Source organism: Cinclus cinclus, chromosome 28 (assembly GCF_963662255.1).
Source record: "Cinclus cinclus chromosome 28, bCinCin1.1, whole genome shotgun sequence".
Classification (NCBI taxonomy): domain Eukaryota; kingdom Metazoa; phylum Chordata; class Aves; order Passeriformes; family Cinclidae; genus Cinclus; species Cinclus cinclus.
In genome coordinates, this window is record NC_085073.1 from 1,544,800 (window position 1) to 1,566,833 (window position 22,034).

The 22,034-nt window shown below is 43.1% G+C and overlaps 1 protein-coding gene across 2 annotated transcripts in view; it reads right to left on the minus strand.

Moving 5' to 3' along the window:
* Positions 1 to 22,034, minus strand: part of ELAVL1 (ELAV like RNA binding protein 1) — a 41,336-nt gene that overhangs the window by 11,468 nt on the left and 7,834 nt on the right. For both annotated transcript variants that reach the window (XM_062510207.1, XM_062510206.1), the window contains exons 2-4: positions 18,474 to 18,657; positions 1,567 to 1,670; positions 672 to 825 (exon numbers count right to left, since the gene is read on the minus strand). In XM_062510207.1, coding sequence (XP_062366191.1) covers positions 672 to 825; positions 1,567 to 1,670; positions 18,474 to 18,645 — 430 coding nt within the window. In that variant the 5' untranslated portion in view covers positions 18,646 to 18,657. The remainder of the gene's footprint in view (positions 1 to 671; positions 826 to 1,566; positions 1,671 to 18,473; positions 18,658 to 22,034) is intronic.

The following is a 22,034-nucleotide window of genomic DNA, read 5'->3' on the forward strand; positions in this document are numbered from 1 at the left end:
TCTCCCTTTTCTCCTTTTTTTTCCTTCTTTTTAAATACACAAAAAAATATTCAGAACTTTCAGGGAAGTAATAAGTGTATGAAATTAATTCCTTTGCTTAGCAGTAACCACAGAGGCCTGTAAGACATCTCAAATGGTTTAAAATAAGAGAAAACTGAGTGAGTGAGTGAGTTCCAGGCTGGTACAAAAGACAAAACACATTTTTGTTTTGCTTTAAATCTGTAACTATGGCCTGGAATTCACCCGTGGATAAGAGCTACATGCATGTAAAGTCAAGGTCAGCACTCCAAGTCACACATGTGGCCCAGAAACACAGGGGCACTGCACTGCAGTGCCAGCATGTGTCAGAGCAAGAAAGTAGATTTAGCAAATCAACAGCTGATAAAAATGACAATAATCCTCTTTTAATATGGTCTGAGGTTTGGGCTGTAAGCTGGCAAAAAGGTAGCGAGAGTCATTCTGTGTTTAAAAATAGCAAGAGTCATTCTGTGTTTAAAAAAACATCACTGAACATGGATATTCTGTTAAAATTCTATCACTGGTTGACACCAGATGTCATGATTAGCTGGTGGAAGTCAAATTTACTTAAGTTTAGGTAGTGCCAGTCTCAGAAAAACACCAAACACACAGCGTACACTGCAGGTTTCTGCAGCCAAGGCCCCAGAACTCACCTGTGGTTTGATCCACAAGCACACGGGAGTTGATGATGCGCCCAAAACGGGAAAACATATCTTCTACATCCTTCTGTGTCATTGACCTGGGCAGGCCACTGATATATAAATTAGCATCCTTGATAACTTCAGAACTTGGGCGGGCATAGGAAACCTTTAAAAGTAATAAAAATACATGTTCAGGCATGATTCATTTATTGTCATAAGCCAATTTAATTAACTCCTCACCCCCCTTATCAACACATGTGTTTTTATTTGAGTTCAAAAAAATTGGAACCAGGAGAGAATAGGGGAACATCAACCAAACAACAGGAGAAAGGGCATGTCCCGACAGGGTAACAACTATATTAGCACAGCAGTAAGGAGACAGCAGCAGACCAATACAACACTATCAGCAAACACTTTTGCCACAAAGAATTCTGAGTTGTGACTCAGCCACTGGACCTGTCACACCAGAACCTGTCTTGCCAATATATTTTCTAAAGCTTCATAAAAAGATGACACAAGTAGAGTGCAGTTTTCTGTCCTAATTTCTGCTACTGGAGAAAGCTGCATAGATCACATAAGCATGAGTGAATCCTACACATAGACCACAGGCTATTCTTTTGAATAAGGAAAGGAGTGCATGCATATTAACAAGATTTACAACAAATATTATGAAGCATTCAAGATGTGCGTGAATTAAAAAGCCTGGTAACCATCTCTAATGGTCCCTCCACTGCTGTAAAAGTGGTGGGAATATAAAGAAAGGGAATCTTCAAATACTAACCTGTTTCAAAACACTTCACTACTCTCCTCCCAGATTCATGCTTGCTGCAGCTGGGAGCACACAAACTTTACCATCAGAATGAAGTTCTTACAATGCTGTTTTTAGAGAAGACTGAAGAGCTCCTACCTTGATAGTTTTTGACTGAAGTCTGAGGCCATTCAGTGTGTTTATTGCTCTTTCAGCATCTTTTGCAGTTACGTAGTTCACGAAGCCGTAGCCTAAGCTGTGCCCTAAAGGGAAAAACATTTTTTAAATTTAATTCTAATGAAAGAATGTTATCACTACTAAAATGAAAAGAAATGCAAATAAGAAGAGAACTCAACATACACAATCCACAGAGCAAATATTTCAGTAAGACAAGGAGGTTTCCCAAGACAGACATACATCATGAGTAACTCAGAAGTATTTTATTTCCACTCTGGACATCCCTCTGCCTTCATAAACAGCAGGCATTGGACAAAGGTATTTTAGGAGAGACTGTGTGGATTAGTCCCAACTCAGGAAAAGACAAACCCATCCATGGGACTATCTTTGCTCAAGGACCTGATTACACTTGCTGGGTAATGCAGAAAGATGGACAAACTCTGTGTACCACAGGGAAACTTAATCTTAAGTGAGAACTGAGTGTAAGGTTTCACTGTAGAGTCTAAAGATGATTTGGGTATGCATGCAGATGGTAATAGAATAAGGGGTGGATAATGTCTTGGGTTACAATGCAGGATGTGACCAAAAGCATGTTTTCTATCACCATCTGTTGAAATCAGGTGGGGCAGTGATCCTTATCTCTGTGGGAGGTATTCTCTGCCAGTGGGCCACCTGCTGAAACCAGGTAGGGCAGTGTTCTTCCTCTTTTCCACAACCCAGCCTTTCTCCAGGGAGATATCTTCTGTTAATGGAGCACTGAGTCCCACTGCATGACTGATAAAATTCCATCATCCCATTTGGAGATGCTCCACCCAGGGGGAGAAGCCAAACATTTCCTACCAAGATAAAAACTGAGATTTGGAACATCCAGTTTTTTTCCACTGGATTCCAGAGGAAAACCAGACCCTTCCACATCATGACTGGACCTTTGGAAGAAAACTGTACTCTTCTACAGGACCACTGCTTCAACAGAACCAAACCTGTCACTGCAGGAGGACTGCAGCCACCATTTAATCAGACTGCTCCAACACCGAGTGACTGACAGGGTGTCAGGCTGGATTCTAACTCTGTCAATGTTTTGGGTTTTTCTTGTATTACTGTACTTTTATTTTACTTTTCCTAGTAAAAAACTGTTATTCCTATTTCTGTATATTTGCCTGAGAGCTCCTTAATTTCAAAATTATAATAATTTGGAGGGAGGGGTGTTACATTTTCCATTTCAAGAGAGGTTCCTGCCTTCCTTAGTGGACAGCAGTCTTTCAAACCAAGACAAGCATTCATCAACAGCAAGAAATTTAGGACTAAAACACTAACTCTGACCAATCTTGCAAACTTCATGGGCGTGGGACAAAGACAATGTAACTAAGTTCATCAGTACAAAGTCTTGTGGATAGAGAGCAGAAAAGTGAGGAAAACATCAACAGATGAACTGTCAGGTATGAAATGAAGAGCCTCATGATTTCTTTGGCTATTCCAACCTCCACCCCTGGGGACAAGAGGGAAAAAAAAGTTTCTAATCCTTCATTAATACAGCTAGCAAGCAGCCAGTTTCCCAAACACAGCATCATAGTGAAGAGTGAAAAATTCTCTAAGGCAGACAATTAACATACACTTTATTTGACTCTTAACTCTTACAGGAAGAATTATATATTAATAACAAAAATCCTTAAAATATTTAAGGAGAAGGATATTTATTTGGATACTTACTTATTCTGCCTCTATCTCAAATCTCCACAATTGCTACCATCCATTATAACATTACATACTAAGATCATTTCAGGTGGCAATTTCCCAATTACTACAGGCTCTTATCAACGTAGGCCTAAAAATAACTGAAATACTTTCGAGACTGTCTCAGAGCAATAAAACAACTGCAACTCAACCCAAGACACACCTCTCTCAGCCACCTTCTTGTCTCTGTCAGATGTGTGGGATTTTCTGAAGAGAACTGTAAGGATGCATAGGAAAATGTGCTATTTTCCTCTAACAATATACTACTTCTAAGTTATTAAGTTCTATTGTTAGACTTAAGGACACTAGAGGACAAAGCTAATTGCTACAGCAAAGGATTCTGTGGCGAAATAGCCCTTTTTTAATCACACTGCTTGGCTCTGCAATGGTCTTAGCTGACAAGAAAGTTTGCTTATGCTTTCCAGACATTTCCAAACACCAAATACAGACACAGATTTCAAATTATGATATCCCAGCACAAATGTCAGAGGAAATGAAGAAAAGGACTGCAAGAGAACTGTAGATTAACTTTAGATACTGAAAAACAAAACAAAACAAAACAAACAAACAAACAAAAACCACTACCTCCCAGTCTGCTGAGACATCGAGACTGCAAGTATAAAATCCACATGGGAATGGATGAAACCCCAAATAACCCTCAGTGTTTTCATGCCAACAGACAGACTGCAGAACTGTGCCAGCTCCTGGCACAACCTCTGCCTTTGGCTGCTTCCTTGTGAAACCTAATCCAGCAGTAACTCAGCTGAACCCACACAATGTCAGAGCCTGTTGTCTAATAAACCCTTTGTATAAACACTCACAGGTAATTCCTGCTGTCTGCTAAAACTCTTAGAGAAGCCAGATCCCCTGTGTTCAGATCTCACACAGAACCAAAACAACATCCTGTTCCCTTAGACACCTGGGTTTAAACCTGCTCCAATCAGCCTCTCATGACACCAGACACGGCATACAACAGCAAACTGCTCTGTGCAAGGAACATTTAATCCATCCCTTGGAGACCTAGAGAACATATGCAAGATTCTGATCAATGTTTCTAACGTACCCACAGCATGTTTTTTGTGATTTCTTTGTAACATTCATTTTGTTTTATCAGTTAAAGATGGTCAGTCATTAAGATTAAATATGGTTGGCTGACACCCGCTTACCTACTGAGATTATTTACTTCTGATTAAGAAAATGAGTAATTGAACAATTAGAAGAACATTGAGCACCTGGAGCCCACCTTATTTCTCCAGACGAAGAAAACAAAAGTAAGTTTAAGAGGAAAAAATACCAGGTGGACAGTTTGCAATGACTTTTGCAAGAATGGGAAGGATCCAACATCCCTCACAGGTCCAGCCCTGCTCTGAAGGCTCAGAGCAACAGCTGCTTTATGGATATTTTCAGTCTGTCCCCAAAGTCATATATACATGAATATTCCAGCAAATTACCAAAGAGTACCAGGTCCTAATAAAACTTAAGGAAATGGGTGTTTAAAGACCAGGGAAACAGACTCCAAACAAGACTAAACCCTCCAAGTGTGACCCACAGTGAGCCCTGGCAGTCAGGACTGTCACTTCCTAGAAGCACGCTGCACTGGGGAGGACTGGGGGACTATTCTCCTGACAAGTGAAGAGCATGATTCCACTCATATAAATTTATCATGCTGTCTTCAATACACTGAGTACCCTACCCTTGCAACAAGTAACCAGAGAACATAGCAGGCACAGAACTCTGTAGGTCATGGAATGATTTGGGTTTGGAAGAACCTTTGACACAATTTCATTCCATTCCCTGCAATGGGCAGGGACACCTTCCATTATCCCAGACTGCTCCAAGCCCCATCTAACCTGGCCTTGGACACTTCCAGGGATCCAGAGGCAGCCACAGCTGCTCTGGGCACCCTGTGCCAGGGCCACACCACCCCCCCAGGGGAACAATTCCTTCCCCATATCCCATCCAGCCCTGTTCCTCCATCCCTTGTTCCCAGTCCCTCTCCAGCTCTCCTGGAGCCCCTTCAGGCCCTGCAAGGGGCTCTCAGGTCTTCATGGAGCCTTCTCTTCTCCAGGTGAACACCCCCAGCTCTCCCAGCCTATCCCCAGAGCAAAGGGGCTCCAGGCTTCAGATCATCTCCATAGCCTTCCTTGGAGTCACTCCAGCAGGCCCGTGTCTTTCTTCTGTTGGGGTCTCCATGGCTGGAGACAGTTCTGAAGATGGGGTCTCACCAGAGTGGAGTAGAGGGACAGAATCCCCCTCTCCCCTGCTGCCCACACTCTTTTTGTTTCCTTCCAAAGCATCACACAGGTTATGGGTTTATGCACCATTTGAGATCAGTGACAAGGAATTTTAAGGAACTTTTATACAGGATAAAACCAAACCTAAGTTGCAGCACTCATGGACATGCAGGAGTAAAAGGCACCACGTGACCTGGGTCCAGTCCCTAGAATCAGAAACTGTGCCCTAACACACACACAAGCCCACATGAAAAGCAGTTCTGATTTTTCTCTAGGCACTCTGACTGAAAGCACATTCTACAGCCTCCAGCCAATGCTCTCCTTCTACAAACTGAGGTGTACATATTCTGTGTCCACTTGTTCCTGTACAAGTCCTGTCCTGGACCTTACACACGTTTCTCCTTCCAAGGGTTTGTCCCCAAAGTACCTTCACACAGTGACTGTATCCTTTTGGCCTTCTTTACTGTTTCTGTCAGAGTAAAATTCGGCATTTTTTTCACTTCCAGTTTTATACAGGTTCCTCAATGACTATGCCTTATCCAACATTTTGAACATCCTGGGAAATGAGGGGACAGGGACGTAATGGCATTTACTCAAACAGACACTTATTAAAAAAACAAGGCTCTGAAAGTGGCAGGATCACAAAGTTTCATTCTCATATTCCCTCCACACATTTGACACTACATTTGTACTGAACCCCAATATTACAGTCCAATTGACTTTTACCTGACAATAGGTAAGAAACTATCAATTACCTGTATTTCTCTACAGTAACCTAAAATGCAGATCATCCCTCTTAGTCTGTACTTACCACCTTTAAACTACAGTAATATAACATAACCTTATAGTCCTTAAGTGCTAGAAAAACCCAACCCATGCAAAACTGACAGCATATATTAACTTATCTTGCTCTATAATACCTCATAGCATCAGCCTCAGCTATCTCCCCCCATGCACTGCCCAGTATTCTTCTCTGCAGAGGCTGGGTCAACACACAACAGCCCTGTCACTGCAGGAGACTTTTCCACCTCACAGACGCCTGTGCAGGGATGGTCTTTGTTTCGTAATTTTACTCCAAAACAGTACAATCTACCTATCTGCTAGGGATGCCAGGAAATATATAAGGAATTGGCATTTACACATCACTATGACTGCTATCAAGTGTTTACCCCAGGCAAGGAGAGATTTTTTGCTATCTCCTGATGTTCTTAGATTGCTATAGAAACCTGCAGCTCAAAGGAAATTGCTGCTGTAACAGTTTTCAAAACATTTTAGTGGATAGGAATTTAAAATATTTTTTAAAGTTTGCATATGCTTAAACACAAATTTACTCTAGAGAAAAAGCTAAAAAAGAGCAACAAGTAGGTCCTTATCTGGACAAATAATTAACAAAGTAACTACAAAACCTAGTTTTAAGCAAAATACTACAGTCCTTCGAAAGAATCAAGTTTTGTTTCCATGATAAAAGGCCCTTTCAGGAGAGAGGGCACTGGTTTTCTTTCCGTGCATCACTTGGGTTTCTGTCCATGTCCCTGCTTCCTTTCCCAGTTCCCGAGACACATGGCTTCAGTCACCAGCTCCTTCCTTATTCCCAGCTCAGTGCTGACAACTCCAGCTTCACTGAGGAGTCTGATACACACCAGAGTACTTCACTGAGAGCAGCTAACTCAGATCCTCCCCATCCTGTCCTCCATAAGAAACTCCAAAATCAAACCTGGCTCCTGTTAAGTCAGTGCATCTCAGCATGATGGCAACTTAGTTTAGAACTTGTTTTCTGAATTGGAAATCAGTTTTTGGAGGACATGAGCTAGGTTTGAGTTTTTTGTTCGGCTTTACAAACTGTGCCATGAGTGATAACCAGAGGGCCTAAATCTGTGCAAATGCATTAAGAAGTACCACATAAAATACAAGGCACCACCAGAACTCAAAGCAGTCGCTATAGTTTCTGAGGATAAGAACAGATAAAAGTGCTCAGACACACCCTGTGTGGGCTTCTTTAGCACAGTTACACTGCTGTACAACCAGGACTATGCAGTCACATCAGCCAGGAGAAAAATGCAACCATCCTGCATCAGAATTCCTGAAAAATGTTAGAAAAATGGAGAAGTGCAGCAAGGTAGGACTGGCAGTGCAGGTGATCAAGAAACTGCACCCTAAATGCTGAGCGAGTCACAGAACACAAACAGCATCCTGTTTCCTAACAGCCAGGAGAACACACAGATATGTGAGCAGAGCAGCCTGGCTGAGCAGGGAGACATGGCAGAGCTCCAAAGGAAACCGAGAGCACAGGAGATAGAAGAAGTGACACCTACAAAAGGAGGAATTTGGAAACACTGTCCACTGTGTCTGAGGAATACCAGAGCTCAAATGCAGTTCAGACTTGAAAAGAATGGAAAGAAATAAAAGAATATCAAGAGCAACAAGAAAATGTTCAATTGCTGTCCCAGCAGCACAAGGCTGGAAGTATAGCAGCAGATTTAACATGTGATCTGAGCAGAGGGGCACTGGATGCTTTCTGTGCCTCACTTCACCACCAGAGTCTAACAGACCTCTGCACTTTACAAAGAACTCCCAGAGAAAGGCCAGTGGATGAACACTGACTGGGAGTGACTGGTTGAGTGAACTGGACCCAGTCAAACCCATGGGGGGATGAAATGGGCTCTCTGTAAGGATGATGAGGCACCAGGCTCATGTCCCTGCCAAAACTATTTCATCTTTGAATGATCAGGAAATCGGAAGAAGGAAGGCAAGCACCACATCCATCTTCAAAAGGAGACAAAAACACACACACCCACACCTTCACACACACTCGCTAGCTGTATGCCTGGAGCTAGTGGAGTTGCAGGGTCTCTACTGGGACCTGCAATTTACCTTGTGATCCACGTCATGGAGGAGGTGATGGGGGGCAGGCCAACAGCACCTCACAGAATGCAGAGAGAACCCTGATCATGTGGAGGTAGACACCCAGCAACAACAAACTGAACACTTACTGGCTGGAGACTGTTCTACAGAAAATAAACTGGCAATCAGGGTATGGAGAATGAGCCAGCAGTGCCTCAAGGGAGAAGGGTAACAGCATCCTGTACAGCCAGAAGAAAGAACACTTGATTCCAGAGACAAGCACTTGCTATTTGTTACATTTTTAGCAGGTTTCATTTTCATACTGAAAGGTGTCCTAACATCAAAAAGAAAGCAGCTTCATGAAGGATTTCTGCCAAAACACATTTTTGGATGGGAATAAACATATGAAGTATTTAGCGACCAATTTTCAAAACTAACAGTTAAGGGCATGATTTTTCATTCCGTGTCCATGATGATCAAATTCCATCATCAAAACATAGACAGTAATAATCAGAATAGCTAATAATAATATATAACTATAAACTAATAACATATATAAGTATAAATATATATAACTAACAAATAATATATAACTATAAAATAATAACAATAATAATAGCATATAATTCATAGTCTGTTTTTTTAAATACAGGAAATTATGGAATCATGGAATGGTTTGGGCTGGGAGAGACCTTAGAGACCATTTCATTCAACACCATACTCTGGATAGAGACACCTTCCACTACACCAAGCCCTGTCCAGCCTGGCCTTGGGACACTGCCAGGGATCCAGGGGCAGCCACAGCTGAGCCAGGGCCTCACCAGCCCCTCAGGGAACAATTCCTTACCAATATCCCATCCAGCCCTGCCTTCTGGCAGTGGGAAGTCATTCCCCTTTGTCCTCAGTCCCTCTCTAGCTCTCCTGGAGCCCCTTTAGGCCCTGTAAGGAGCTCTCAGGTCTCCCTGGATCTGTCTCTTCTCCAGCTGAACACCAGCTCTCCCAGACTGGCTCCAGCCTCACCCTCAATCCTTCGTTAATGGTATAGATGATGCATCTCAGCTACTCTGGAAACACATGAAGCTGAAGCTAAAACCCATAGTTTGAACCAAAACTTTTGTCTTGTCCCATCTCCTAGCCCACAGTTCAGTCATGTTCTCTCATCTGCCCCACCAGTGACACTGAGCAGCTGCTCTGTCTCTGACACAACGATTTGTGCTGTGGTGACCACAGTGAGTTCCAGAACACACACTACTGAAGACAAAACAGAGTACAGGAGCTTCAGTGCATGTTCTGAAGCAGTTAATCATAAATTTCACTTTGCCTACCAAAAATACTCTGCCATCTCCTATGCAGATTTTGGGAAATGGAAGTAAGTATTGTTTTGTTTACCCAAATAATTTGTTGACACAAAAATTAATAATTCTGAAATACTTTCATCTGCCTCACCCTCAGTTAAGTCATAAATGCTGCCCAAAACTATAATTTAGTCCCTGAAACACCAAGACAGTACCAGAAACCCCACAGAGTCCTGTCTGAGTCAGGCTGGGGGCTGTGCCTAACCTGGAGAGAGCCCTGGGAAGCGCTCTGCTGGTACAGGGCTGGGTCAGTCAGACCAACACTGCACCAGCAATTACTGCACCCACACACAGTACAAAGCTGAAAGTTTAGGTTTATAGTTAAGCATTTCCACCATATTTCACCCTTTATTGTGCTGGTATATGCAGCAGCTCAGGATCTTCGTTCTACAGGACCTGAACCCAGCTTTTTTGGCAGTTCCTGTGACTAAGACCCAGACTGCTCACCAAACCAATTTCCGCTTCTGCTCAAGACTTCAAATCAGTACATCTTACTGAAGAGACACCTGATGGCAACAGAAAGGAACTAGCAATGAAACAAGTTATACTGACAATGACTTTCCAGTCCATAATGTGTCCCCACTGCTTCCCCTGGCTTTAGGATACAACTCTCTTTCTGTTCACAGCCAAACAATGAAAAAATATTACTTAGAGTTTAAGGGCAAAAGCACATTTAGCTGGTTTGGAAAGCCTGACTTACGAAAAACTCAGCAAAACATTACAAATTACAAATAAAGCTGCCTCTCCTTCTTACGTAAAATCAGTGGTATTTGCCTTAAAACAAGGATTAATACAAGCAACTCAAACAGGGACCTCTTTGGGAAAAAGTCAAAAGCTAAAATGCTAACTTCACAAAAAGTCTGTTGTCAGCCCTGGTTCAGAGAGCTCACAGGGATCTCACCATCTCCACAATATTGCAAAAATTTGGTCATAATACTAACAGCTTTAAATCCTGTAAACAAAAGGGTGGGGGTTTTTCTTTGTAATTAATTTTACTTCACAAAGCCCCTCTACATAATTATCATTTCTATATGTTCTGCTTTTATTTTTTTTCTTTTCTCTCAGTTCCAGAACATTTCTCAATATATTGAGATTTCATTTCAGTTGCTCCAGGGCTCCTTTTCCAGATGAACTGCCAGCATCCGAGATTCTGTGAAGTGAAAAGGATTTGTAAAGTGAACACAGAAAATACCACATCCAAAACTGTGCAGAAATACCACAAGCTGCTTTTTTGAGGGTGTCTGGGAAGAAAATGCCTGCCCACTTACTGCAAGATCTCATTTCTTTAAACAGGACAGAATTTGTTCACCTGTTGTTGGAACAAAAATCTGACTGTTCAAGATCCTCAGCACTCAAAAATCCACTTCTTCCTTCTCTTGAGGAAGAAACTTCAGCTTTCAAACAACGACACTTCTTTAGCTGCAAACATTACAGTACAAAAACCTCAGCAAGTACTCAGTCACCCCAGCCACAGCTGAGCTGAACACACTTTTACATTGCAGAAACACAGCTGCTCTACTGGAAGAGAATGAAAATATTTTAAGATATGGAAGAGTAACTCCCACTAAAAACATGCTGAAAAATATTAGAACACAACTAAAGACATTGCTACATGGCTCATTTGTATGGTTTGATGAGGGAAAAACAAAAGCAAAGGAAGCAGAGCCATGGAATGGTCTGTACAGTTATCTTGGCCTTCATTACTTTTGTACCGTAAGGAGGGATATATTTAACCCTCTCAGTGTATCCAGACACCACCACCCCAAAACAGCAGGGATTTGCTGTTTGTTGTGCCAGCCCTGCCTCAAGGCTTTCAGAGAACACTCAAAGTCCCTCTGAGTAGCAGCATCACACCTGGAGACCAGCCACTGTTCCCTGTAGTGCATCACTATGCACACACTGAGTGTGCAACTGGAGAACCATCAGCCAGCTCAGTGACCAACACTTCTAACAGATTTGGTCCTGATGTCAAAGCTTTGGGTACTTTTGGGGAGTCCCCTACAGCAGCACCTTGTGCTGATGATCCCCAAACTCAAGACTGGTTTTCAACACACCCACAGGCCCTTCACATGGTGACACAGGTCCTCCTCACTTGCAGAACTAAGAACAATTCTGCCCAGTCTGAGTGTGAGGCCCCAGATACTCCCTGCACAGCTTTGCCACCCTTTTTAGTCAAGGCAGCTTTTCTTTGTCTGAGGCCTCTGCTGTTCCAGGAATAGGTGCTGCCACAAACTGCTGAGACCACAGCACACCATCACCAGCCCTGAGTGCACATGGGCTGAACACAGCAGAATGCCCAGTCCCTGCCCTGCTCTGCCTGCTCACAGTGCTCCAGAAACTCTCTGCTCCAGGCCAGACTAGTACATATGCCCAGCCTAAGCAACAGCTAAACAAGTGCTTGACTGTCCCCAAGCAGGGGTCAACCAGAACAAGAACTCCAACCTCCTTTTGGTCAAGAACACCTGACAAAGCTCAGAGCAACCTGTTCCAAGTCCAGGTGTCCTGCAGCTATCCTGTCTTGACAGGAGCCAGCACCCTGGGTCATAAAAAGGGGTACCAGAAATTCACTGGCAACCCCAGATATGCCCCAAATATCAAGAAGCATAGCCCAAGAACTACTGCTACAGCTGTTGCTTCTACTGTCTGTGTTCTGTTCACTCTGAAAGAACCCAGGCACACCCTAGGGCTAGGAAGATGGGGAAGGGTCTGAGGAGCAGCTAAGGGCACTTGGCTTGTTCAGCTGGAGCAGAGGAGACTGAGGGGAGACTCCTCGGGGGCTGCAGCTCCTCCCGAGGGGAGGCAGAGGGGCTGGGGCTGAGCTCTGCTCTGGGACAGGAGCCCAGCAAGGGCTGGAGCTGTGTCAGGGCTTGGGCTGGAGCTCAGGGACAGGTTCTTCTTTCCCCCGAGGGTGCTGGGCACTGCCCAGGCTCCCCAGGGAATGGTCCCGGCCCCAAGGCTGCCAGAGCTCCAGGAGCGTTTGGACACCGCTCTCAGGGATGCTCAGGGTGGGATTGTTGGGGCGTCTGGGCAGGGACAGGGGCTGCACTGGGACTCTTGTGGGTCCCTTCCAACTCGGGATATTCCGGATTCTCTGGAACAGGTTAACTGCATTCCTATACCCTTAAGAAAATTCAGTTACTACCTCCAAGACAGTTTATGTGGCCACCTTTACGACAAAGGGAATTAAGTGGAGCTGGCAAAGTTGGTGTTCATATTTTCAGTATTTGGGCAATTTTTCTGCAAACCAATTGCACTTCTCATTAAGTTAACCATTGCCACAAGGCATTCTTGAATGTGTATTTAAAGAAATCATGAACTATCAAATGTGATAAACGAGCTAGGGGAAAAAAAAATCCAGAAGTAATGATGCATTCCAATTCCACAGTTAACAGCAAAACTGTATAAACAATTTCATGGGTGTTTTGCATGCAAAAGGAAACCATTTCAGCCAAAGAGAACACTTAAGTATTTTCCACAAACAAGAACACTTCAGAATTCCATTTCTAGACTGAGTTCACCGCACTGGTGAAATGAGTAGTTGCCCTGACACATGAACTTAAACTACTCACCATCCTACAGCACCTGACAGCTGGGCAGTAAAATCCTCCTCCCCTTTCTGCTTGAAAAGCTCACATGGACAAGGACATTCATTTCTTCTTTAGCTGCATAACTTCTGAGGGTGAGTCTTCCAGAGAAGACAAGGAAAGAAAGAACTAGGGTAAGGGTAAAACTTTATGTTGATTCCTGAGGAACTGCAACTATCTGAAAGTGACTTCTTTTGGTCCTGTACACAACATGTCCCAGGCACACCTGCAGAAAATGAGCCATCATGACAGCAAATGTTTGAGATGGACCCCAAATTCCTGCATAAAGCCTTAACAAGTCACCCCAAGATGTCCTTTCTGCTCCACACTTCCCAGCAGCAGTGGAGAGATCCCTTTGGCCTGACAGCTGCTGATCACAGAGTTTGACCTTAGCAAGTTCCACGAGAACTCACACTGACACAAGCAAATGCAGAGAGTGCAGAGGACGCCCATGACTCCTTCCCAGCCTCTGCACAGAGGGGGCCATGTCTGAGGAGCTGACAGGTACAGACAGAGCCTTTAGAACTGTGTGAAGGATCATATCCCAACACTTACTACAGTAGAAAGTCAGGAATACCAGAGGGAAAACATTCCCTGCTCAGGCAATACAGAAGGTGTGAGGGAAGGATGCCTCCTTTAGAAAATCAGTGTCAGAGAGAACCCTCAGAGAGCAAGATGTGCACAGCAACCTGAGTCACCAGGGACTCAGAGCAGGCATATGGTGTCAGGAGCAATAGAGAGATGCCTGAAACCATAAACACATGGGGAAAAAGGTTCAGAGGTTCCTAGAATAGAACCACAGAATACTCTCAGCTGGACTGATGGTCTCTGTCCAGCCCTTCCAGCCCCTGTCCCTGCACAGACACCCCAACAGTCCCACCCTGAGCATTCCTGAGAGTGGTGTCCAAACACTCCTGGAGCTCTGGCAGCCTTGGGACTGGGACTATTCCCTGGGGAGCCTGGGCAGTGCCCAGCACCCGCAGGGGGCACAAACTCTTCCTAATATCCAGTTTAAACTCCCCCAACACAGCTTTGTGGTAGTTCTGCTGAATTCCTTTCCCTTGCACTCTGAGGACAGTTACATACAGTATCAGAGGTGGGAGCACGCCACAGCTCACACAACTATTCCAATCATCAGGAATATTATTTTTAATATTACCATGTGTTGCCATTGCACATGCATTTGGCAGCTTTTTGTTTTAAATAATTCCACAAGAAGACCATTTAACTCTACCTTTTCAGAGCTTTAAGCAGTCATGTTTGAAATTATTAATACTTCAGCAGAGTAAGGGGGAGACTAAAGGGGGAGAAACTAAAACACACATGACCGTTTAACTTTCAGCTAAAGCATCTGGTCCAGAAGGACTAACAGCCTGTGTACAGCAGCATGGACAGCAGGCTAAAGATGACCAGGTTCTCTTGGAAAATTTAGAGCTATTAAGCAGAAGCATCTGTGCTGTACACAGTCAGACATCCTGACACAACAAGCCATCAGCATCTGTGCTGCAAGAAACTGAGCAAGCCCAAAGGGGCCCAGAGGCCTGGATTCCTGCATTAACAGGTACTGAAGGAGAAATGTTTCAAAAAACTCACCAGTTAGAGGAGTCCAGCCCAGCACAATGGCTGGAAACCCAGACCCCAGAAGTCACAGCAAAGTCAAACACCCCGCAAGCAAAACACAGCATGAGACAGATTTCTTCTGTTGGATCATCTCTGGCACAAGACAGATGCTCCAAGGAACTGGGCATTTAATAACATACACATCCCTAGAGAGGGAATCAGTGCAGAGTAGAAGTCTGGCGCTGCTGTGTCTGCAGCCAATGCTACAGGGCTACTATCTGATCAGTGCAGGCCAATTGGACCAACACCAGACTTCTTGCTCTCAGCCTCATGAGCCAGAGCCACAGGAAGAGAGGATTTCATAGGTGGAATCAGGTCAATGGCTACTCACAGATCTTAGCAACCATCATGACAGGCCAGGAGACACGTCAGTGAAAAGTTACATTGCAGGCTGGACGCTGTGCCATACTATATTGGGAAGTGGGAATCAGCTTTCTAACATTTCCCTAGGGCTCAAAGCCCCAGAGCATGGCTGGTGTTCGATTAAGATCTGACAGAAAGAACAGTGTCTAATGAATTCTGTGGCTTTCTTATGAAAATCCTGGATGTCCAAGACATACTCACCATAAACACAAGTACAGTGAGCAGCACAGCAACAACCCAGTATTTGCCTGCTGAACCCTAGTACTGATTCACTCATCACAAGTCAAGCAAAGCCATGTCTGGAAGTACTGAGGAATGCACTACAACTGGGGAATGCAAAGCCCAGCATTCTATTCCTCCAGTATGATCAGGAGGAGCCCTGCATCCCTCTAATGCTCATTTTACTGTGCACAAGTTTCTCTGTACAGGTACTGAAAACAAAAAAAAAAAAAAAAAAAAGAAAACAAAACATAAAAAGAAGCTGCCGCATCTCAAACAACAAACCAGACACACATATAACCCATACGCTATAACCCATACACACACAAAGCCAAAAGCTCCTGGTAAGGAATGTGAACAGACACTATGGTTTGCTGCTACTTTCACCTTCCCGTAATGCTCATCAGTAGTGAGATAAAGGGTAATTAGTCTGAAGGCTTCAAGGAGTTTCTCTACATTTTATAACCACAATCTAACACATGGAACACAGATTGTTCAATACTCTGCTGCATTTGAAGCAAAACGCAACAACATATGTAATGATCATAATAAAAAACTTTGCTCAAACAAACCCAAACTTCGGCTTTCAAATTAATTACTGAATCCCAGTAAACTAACTCCAGACAGCTTATGCCAGTTCATTAAGTAATGAAAAACAGTATTCCAAGCAGAAGTATTTTCTGCCCCACGTTTCATTAATGGACAAATTGAGAAGAAATGTATGTATCAATGTTTTACAAAAAAGCAGGCATTATTACCTAAACATTGATTTTTAACTCTGCAAACACAAACAATAAAGGGAAATTCAAAGACAAAATACTCTGATTATTAAAAGTTTGTGGGGGCACCAAAAGCTATGACTTCATTGAGAAGAACTAAACTGACCCAAAAAGTCTAATTCCAACGAAAGCAAAATGTTCCCTCCCTCCTGTCCAGGCTACTCAACCTGCTCTCTCTCTCACATACCAATATTATGACTTGTCTGACCAGAAACCAAGGTCAGGGAGCTGAACAGTTTTTTCTGTAGATCTAGTCTCCTGCTGTCTGCCATGGGGTCAGAGAAATATAAGTGAAGGCACAAGAAAAGTAGAACTGTGCCACAGGATTTTTCTGTTCAGGGACTGCTGTACATCCATCTGTTTAACAGAGTCTGAGAATAGAGAATATAACGTGAACATCAAGGAGCGGAAACAAAATCAAGAGGAAGTAAAAATGCTCAGAAGGAGCCAGTTCTTTGGCACTGATATTCCAGAACTATCAGAGCATGGAGATGACTGATAACTGCTCCTAATAGTGTTGCAAGCAAATGAAAAATTAGGTAGCAACAAAATTCAGTGGCGTGACCACAGCAGCCACACAGAATCCAGCACCTGCAACCACTTCAGAGAAAAGTCAGTGTTCTGTCCACAGGCACTCAAGGATTCTCTGCAACAATAACAGCAATTTTACTTATGATTCTTGAGGTTAAGAACAACCTCAAGCACACAAGTGTATGTTTTGGACTTTAAACTACCCAGCACTGTCAAGTGACAAGTTAAAGTTAACCACACTTTACCAGAGTTTTTGATGCTACAGGTAACAGTGTGCAGCAAGCTCTCAATTTCAAGCACTGATAAGTCTCTTACTTCCCACTGAAAATATCCTTCCCTCCTGTGCAGGTGGTTCTGTGCTTATTTTACAGTCTAAGATGTGGGTCAGCAATGACTTGCTATCATTAAGCAAGGGGTCTTATTCCTTGTTAGACCAGCCTTCAGAGTAAGCCTCAATTTCTAAGTTCCACAAAGCATACAACATCTGGGACAAACACTCACCTACCAAAACATTCAAAGAAACCAGTACTCATATAACTATTTTATCAAGACTGAACATATACATCCCTTAAGTACACATTGAGACAGACAGACTTCATGAGATGCTTCATCTGTAAGATATCAGGAAAGCCAGAAACATGGAAATCAGAGAGGCTACTCAGAAGGGAAATTCTGAAATTTTTAATTATTGTTCTCATGGGTATTCTCAAGCAAACAGACGCACAAAGAGCTTTTAGGCATTCCATCAGCTCCCATGCAGCTTTTACACAAGGGAGCAGGATTAGATAACAATCAGTATTGCTGGATTCTGAAATACAACACTGAGCATGTGCAGCAGAGAATTCCACAAGCAGTGAACTGCAGGCTGGGAACAAACACCTGTGCACACCTAGATAACAGCACTTCTTTTTTTCCCCTCCAGAAACAACCAAGTGCTCTCACTGAATCCAAGATTCTGTAAATTCTGAACAAGAATAATCAAAACTTGTAAATTAAGTATTTTTAACAGTGCAAGGATTAAAACATCTTCAGAGAGCAGCTAAAACCTCCTGCAACTAAACAGATATGAAGAAGTTGCTCTGTCAGCATTTGTTTTGTTTTAAGCAAACATTAAGTTTCCCAAGTCAGAACAATTCATTCCTCTCATATTTTAAAGATACTACTACCAATCCTATTTACGGAACTTAGAAGTTAAATTCCACAATAGTGATAAGACCTACAGCTACTTCAGAAACTCAGCACACCTTTATTTTACTGATCAAAATCAGAACAAAAGGTTTGTTTGTATATTCAGAGCTCTGGTGGAGTCAAAACCACACAGACTGCAGGAAGAACAAAATCAGCCAGGGACTACATCTAAACCTGTTTTAGACTTGTCTATATTCGTGTTCAAATTTGGGAACGGTACTTCTTAGAATTCTTAGCCATACACACAATAGTCATTAACTCAGCCTTGAGCATTCCATCCTCCCAATACCCAACCCTGGCATTAAGGGAGCTCCAGGCAAATTTGCCAACAGTTTGATTACATACACACAAATATTTAATATTTCTACATTAAGTTGTATTTTATCAAGTATTTGCTCGAGCAGTCTAGCACAAGGTGACAATTTCAGAAATACTAAATCATACCTGCAACTTTGTCCCGAATAAGTTTTGCAGATTCCACTTCGCCGATGCTGCTGAAAAGACTTCGTAATTCATCCTGCGTCATGTTCTGAGGGAGGTAGTTCACAATTAAATTTGTCCTACCAATATCATCCCTGCAATCTTCAGCCATGTGATCTTCATAACCATTGGACATTTTATAATATATCTGCAAAGTGAAAAAATCCTCAGTGAGGTTTAGATCTTCACATTTCCATAAACCAAACTTCCTCCACCTGAAATAAGTTTGAATGTTTATTTTTAAAAACTGAGAACAAGCCACTGCCTCAGCAATGCATTTTTTCAACTCAGAAAAACAAAACATCATTTGTTGAAAATTCCAGAACAATTCATTCTTTCAAAAGCACAAACATGCCATTTTATGAAACTATGTACCATTAAAGAGCGCCTCAGGATTTCTACTTTTTTACATCAATAAAAAGCATCAAGATAGATTTTGAAGACATTCCTGTAAACACCAAAGTATTCCCAACAGCCAAAGTAAAAATCAGGTCCCTTGTGTCCAGGTACTTGACCAGCCAAAACCAAACCACCACCTCAACCTGAATTCCAACCTTATGCCCAGAACTCTGTCAGACAGGGAAACAAGAAGCAGCAAGATCTGACCCAGTTCAGTGTTTCAACTGAAAATGTTAATTTTCTGAATGTCTTCCCCTGTAAACGTTGTCCATCCTGCACCTCAAGGCCTGTTACTGTTTAACGCTGCTTAAGTGTGTGTATGAAACCTGTGAGTCTGTGCTGCACACTGACTCAGGGCATATTAAGTATTTGACAGAGTTTCTATTTTTGTGGCTTTTTAAAGAAAACCTTGGGAAAATATCCAAAATTCCTATCAGAGGAAGATAGTCTCTGCCTCAGTTTACCATCAAGGACTGAATCCTGATGTTTTAGTCAACCTACAACTAAAAATCACACCAGTCTCAAGCTGTTCATGGCTTGCCAGAATCCTAGTTTTTCAAGCACTTTAACTACTTGGAAATAGTCAAAATCAGGATATCTAAAACCCTGTTTCTCCAACAGGATCTAGAGATCTGGATCTGCTAAAGGAGGAATCTTTCCAGGGACTGCACTACTACTGACAGCCATAAGTTGAATATTAGAAGAAGTCAGAAACAGCAACGAGAAATCCTCAGTCTAGAAAGAGAATGCTCCCTGCATGAAGGGACTTCCAGGCCCTTCACCAGCAGCTGCTGTTAATTCAAGCCTGACAGTGAAGGTCAAATTTTTAAATAATAACTGAGCACATTATAGAATAAACCATGAGAACACTTATGCTGATTTGAGATTTAAAGATTCACTTCAAATCCATAATGTGTTATCTTTTCAATATGTGTTGAAGCATTAAGAGCTGGCAGGTCTTGCTCCCCTTCACACACAGATCAGATTCTAACCACTACTTCTGTGTTTCAAGTGGCAACACAAGCCCATTCCAGCACCCTCTGCCCACGGGATAACCAATCTGTACTGAGAAAGCAATGGAAAACCACACAGGAGGGAAACACTTTTTGTTGTGTCAGCAGTTTTCATCTGCTTTTCTTGCAGCAAGATAAGCACCAGTTAATGCCACAGGGTAGGAGAACACGGAGAGCACTGCAAAGCTGAAAGCAGGGCAAGAGACCCCCTGAGCAGACAACATTTAAGCTTCCAGGTCATCTCAGTTGTATTGTAAATTCTGTTATAAAATATACATTCCCTCCTGGCTCTGTCAGAACCTGCTGAGCACAATCTCAGAGAAGTTTCCTGTTCTGGTAAGCAACACTCAAAACAGCAGAACTGTCTCTGGTCACTATGTCTAAGTTATAAAATCACGTAACACACATTTTCAGAATTATTTGAATAGAAGGCAACTCTGCCCTCTTGCCTTTGCCCTCCACAAACTTCAAACCCTACAAGCAGAACACACCAACATGTTGATGATCGCAAGTTGCACAGCACAACTACAATATTTATCAAGCAAAGGAAGAAACATTGACATTTTTCCACCTTTAAGAGGAAAAAGTTAAGATTTCTTTTATTTTAACAAAATCTGCCCTTTATTGCCATTTGCTTATGATACAAATCCTTCCTGCTGCTGAGATCAGGACATTTCTATATATTGCAACTATTTCAAGGACAGACACTTAAAAGATTGGGGTTTCGGGTTTGTTTGTTTTTTTTTTAATTCTCTGGGGTTTATCCGCTGCCTGAAAAGGAGGCACCACAGTAAGATACCAAGCAAACAAACCTTCCCACCGTGATGGCAAGTTACCACACTTACATTTGGCATAAAGCAGAACTGACAAGAGTTTAGCAAGTGGCTACTGATTTTGCATTATGGTCCTACATCCTCTAACCTGTCTGCAATACTCACAGTCTACACCTTCCAGAATATTCTAGCAGTGCCTGGGGCAGCGCCGATTCAGCACCATTAGAAGGTGGGAAGGAAGCTTCCACCTGCTTTTCTTCACACTTTTCGAAAGCAAACATAGGAAGCCCTTGCACACAGGCCTGGAGAAGGTTTCCATGGGATACTAGGAACAAAGCATGCAGGAGCAATAAAGGCACAGGAGAGCTAAAGAAGCAGAGTGCTGAGAGAGAAGATGCTTCTTTCTTCCTAATCTCTTGCTGAACACTTACACAATCTACTGCAGGACAAACAATGTCCAGCCAGCCTGGAGTTAGTGGGAAATCACTTCCTCTGCTGGTGAGGCGTTAAGGACACTCCCCCATTCCACCAGTCTGATGCCACTCTGGGGGTCCCACTGGCACTGCTAGGATCAAGGCCCCTTTGCAGAGGTGGCTCCAGTGACCCCACAGGCCCTGTGTGACTCCCCACACACCCCGCACTCCCTCAGTCAGACCAGCTCCTCTCACCGGCTCAGCCCCAGGTTTCCCACAGCACAGTCCCAGATTCTGGTTCCTTTGTGGTGCAGTGACACAGAACAGCTCGAGCTGGTGCCCCTGGGGAGGGACCCTGGACAAAGCCCCCCCTGGGTTGTGCCCCCTCCCAGTCTGTGCCCATCCTGATGGTGATGTTTAGTCCAGGGTCTTCTCAACTTGTCAGGGGAAGTTTAGGTTGGATATTAGCAAAAGGGTCTGGAAGAGGCTGCCCAGGGAAATGGTCATGGCCCCAAATCTGTCAGAGCTGAAGAACTCCCTCCCAGAACAACCTGCAGCTCACACTGCTGCTGCCCACCTGTACCAGGTGTATTCCTCAACAGGTAACAGTTCTCATGCCAGCAAAGTTAAAAAGAACCCCTGAAGAATCGTAACCACTGCATATTGAAAACATTTCCAAAAAGAAAAGGAGCTAGAAGATAGGATGGATGAAACAAGCAATGCTACACTGGAAAACAAGTTTCTATTCTGCTCTCACTGAAATATGCTGAGGGAATGTCCTGATCTTTCTTTACCAAAGCAGTAACAATCCATTTGTATCAGTAAATATTCCAGATTTGAGAACCAGGCCTAGACACTAATTTGCATCTAGAACTTCATTAAATTATGTTTGTCAATCCACAATGACATAAATCAAAAAGACTGAAT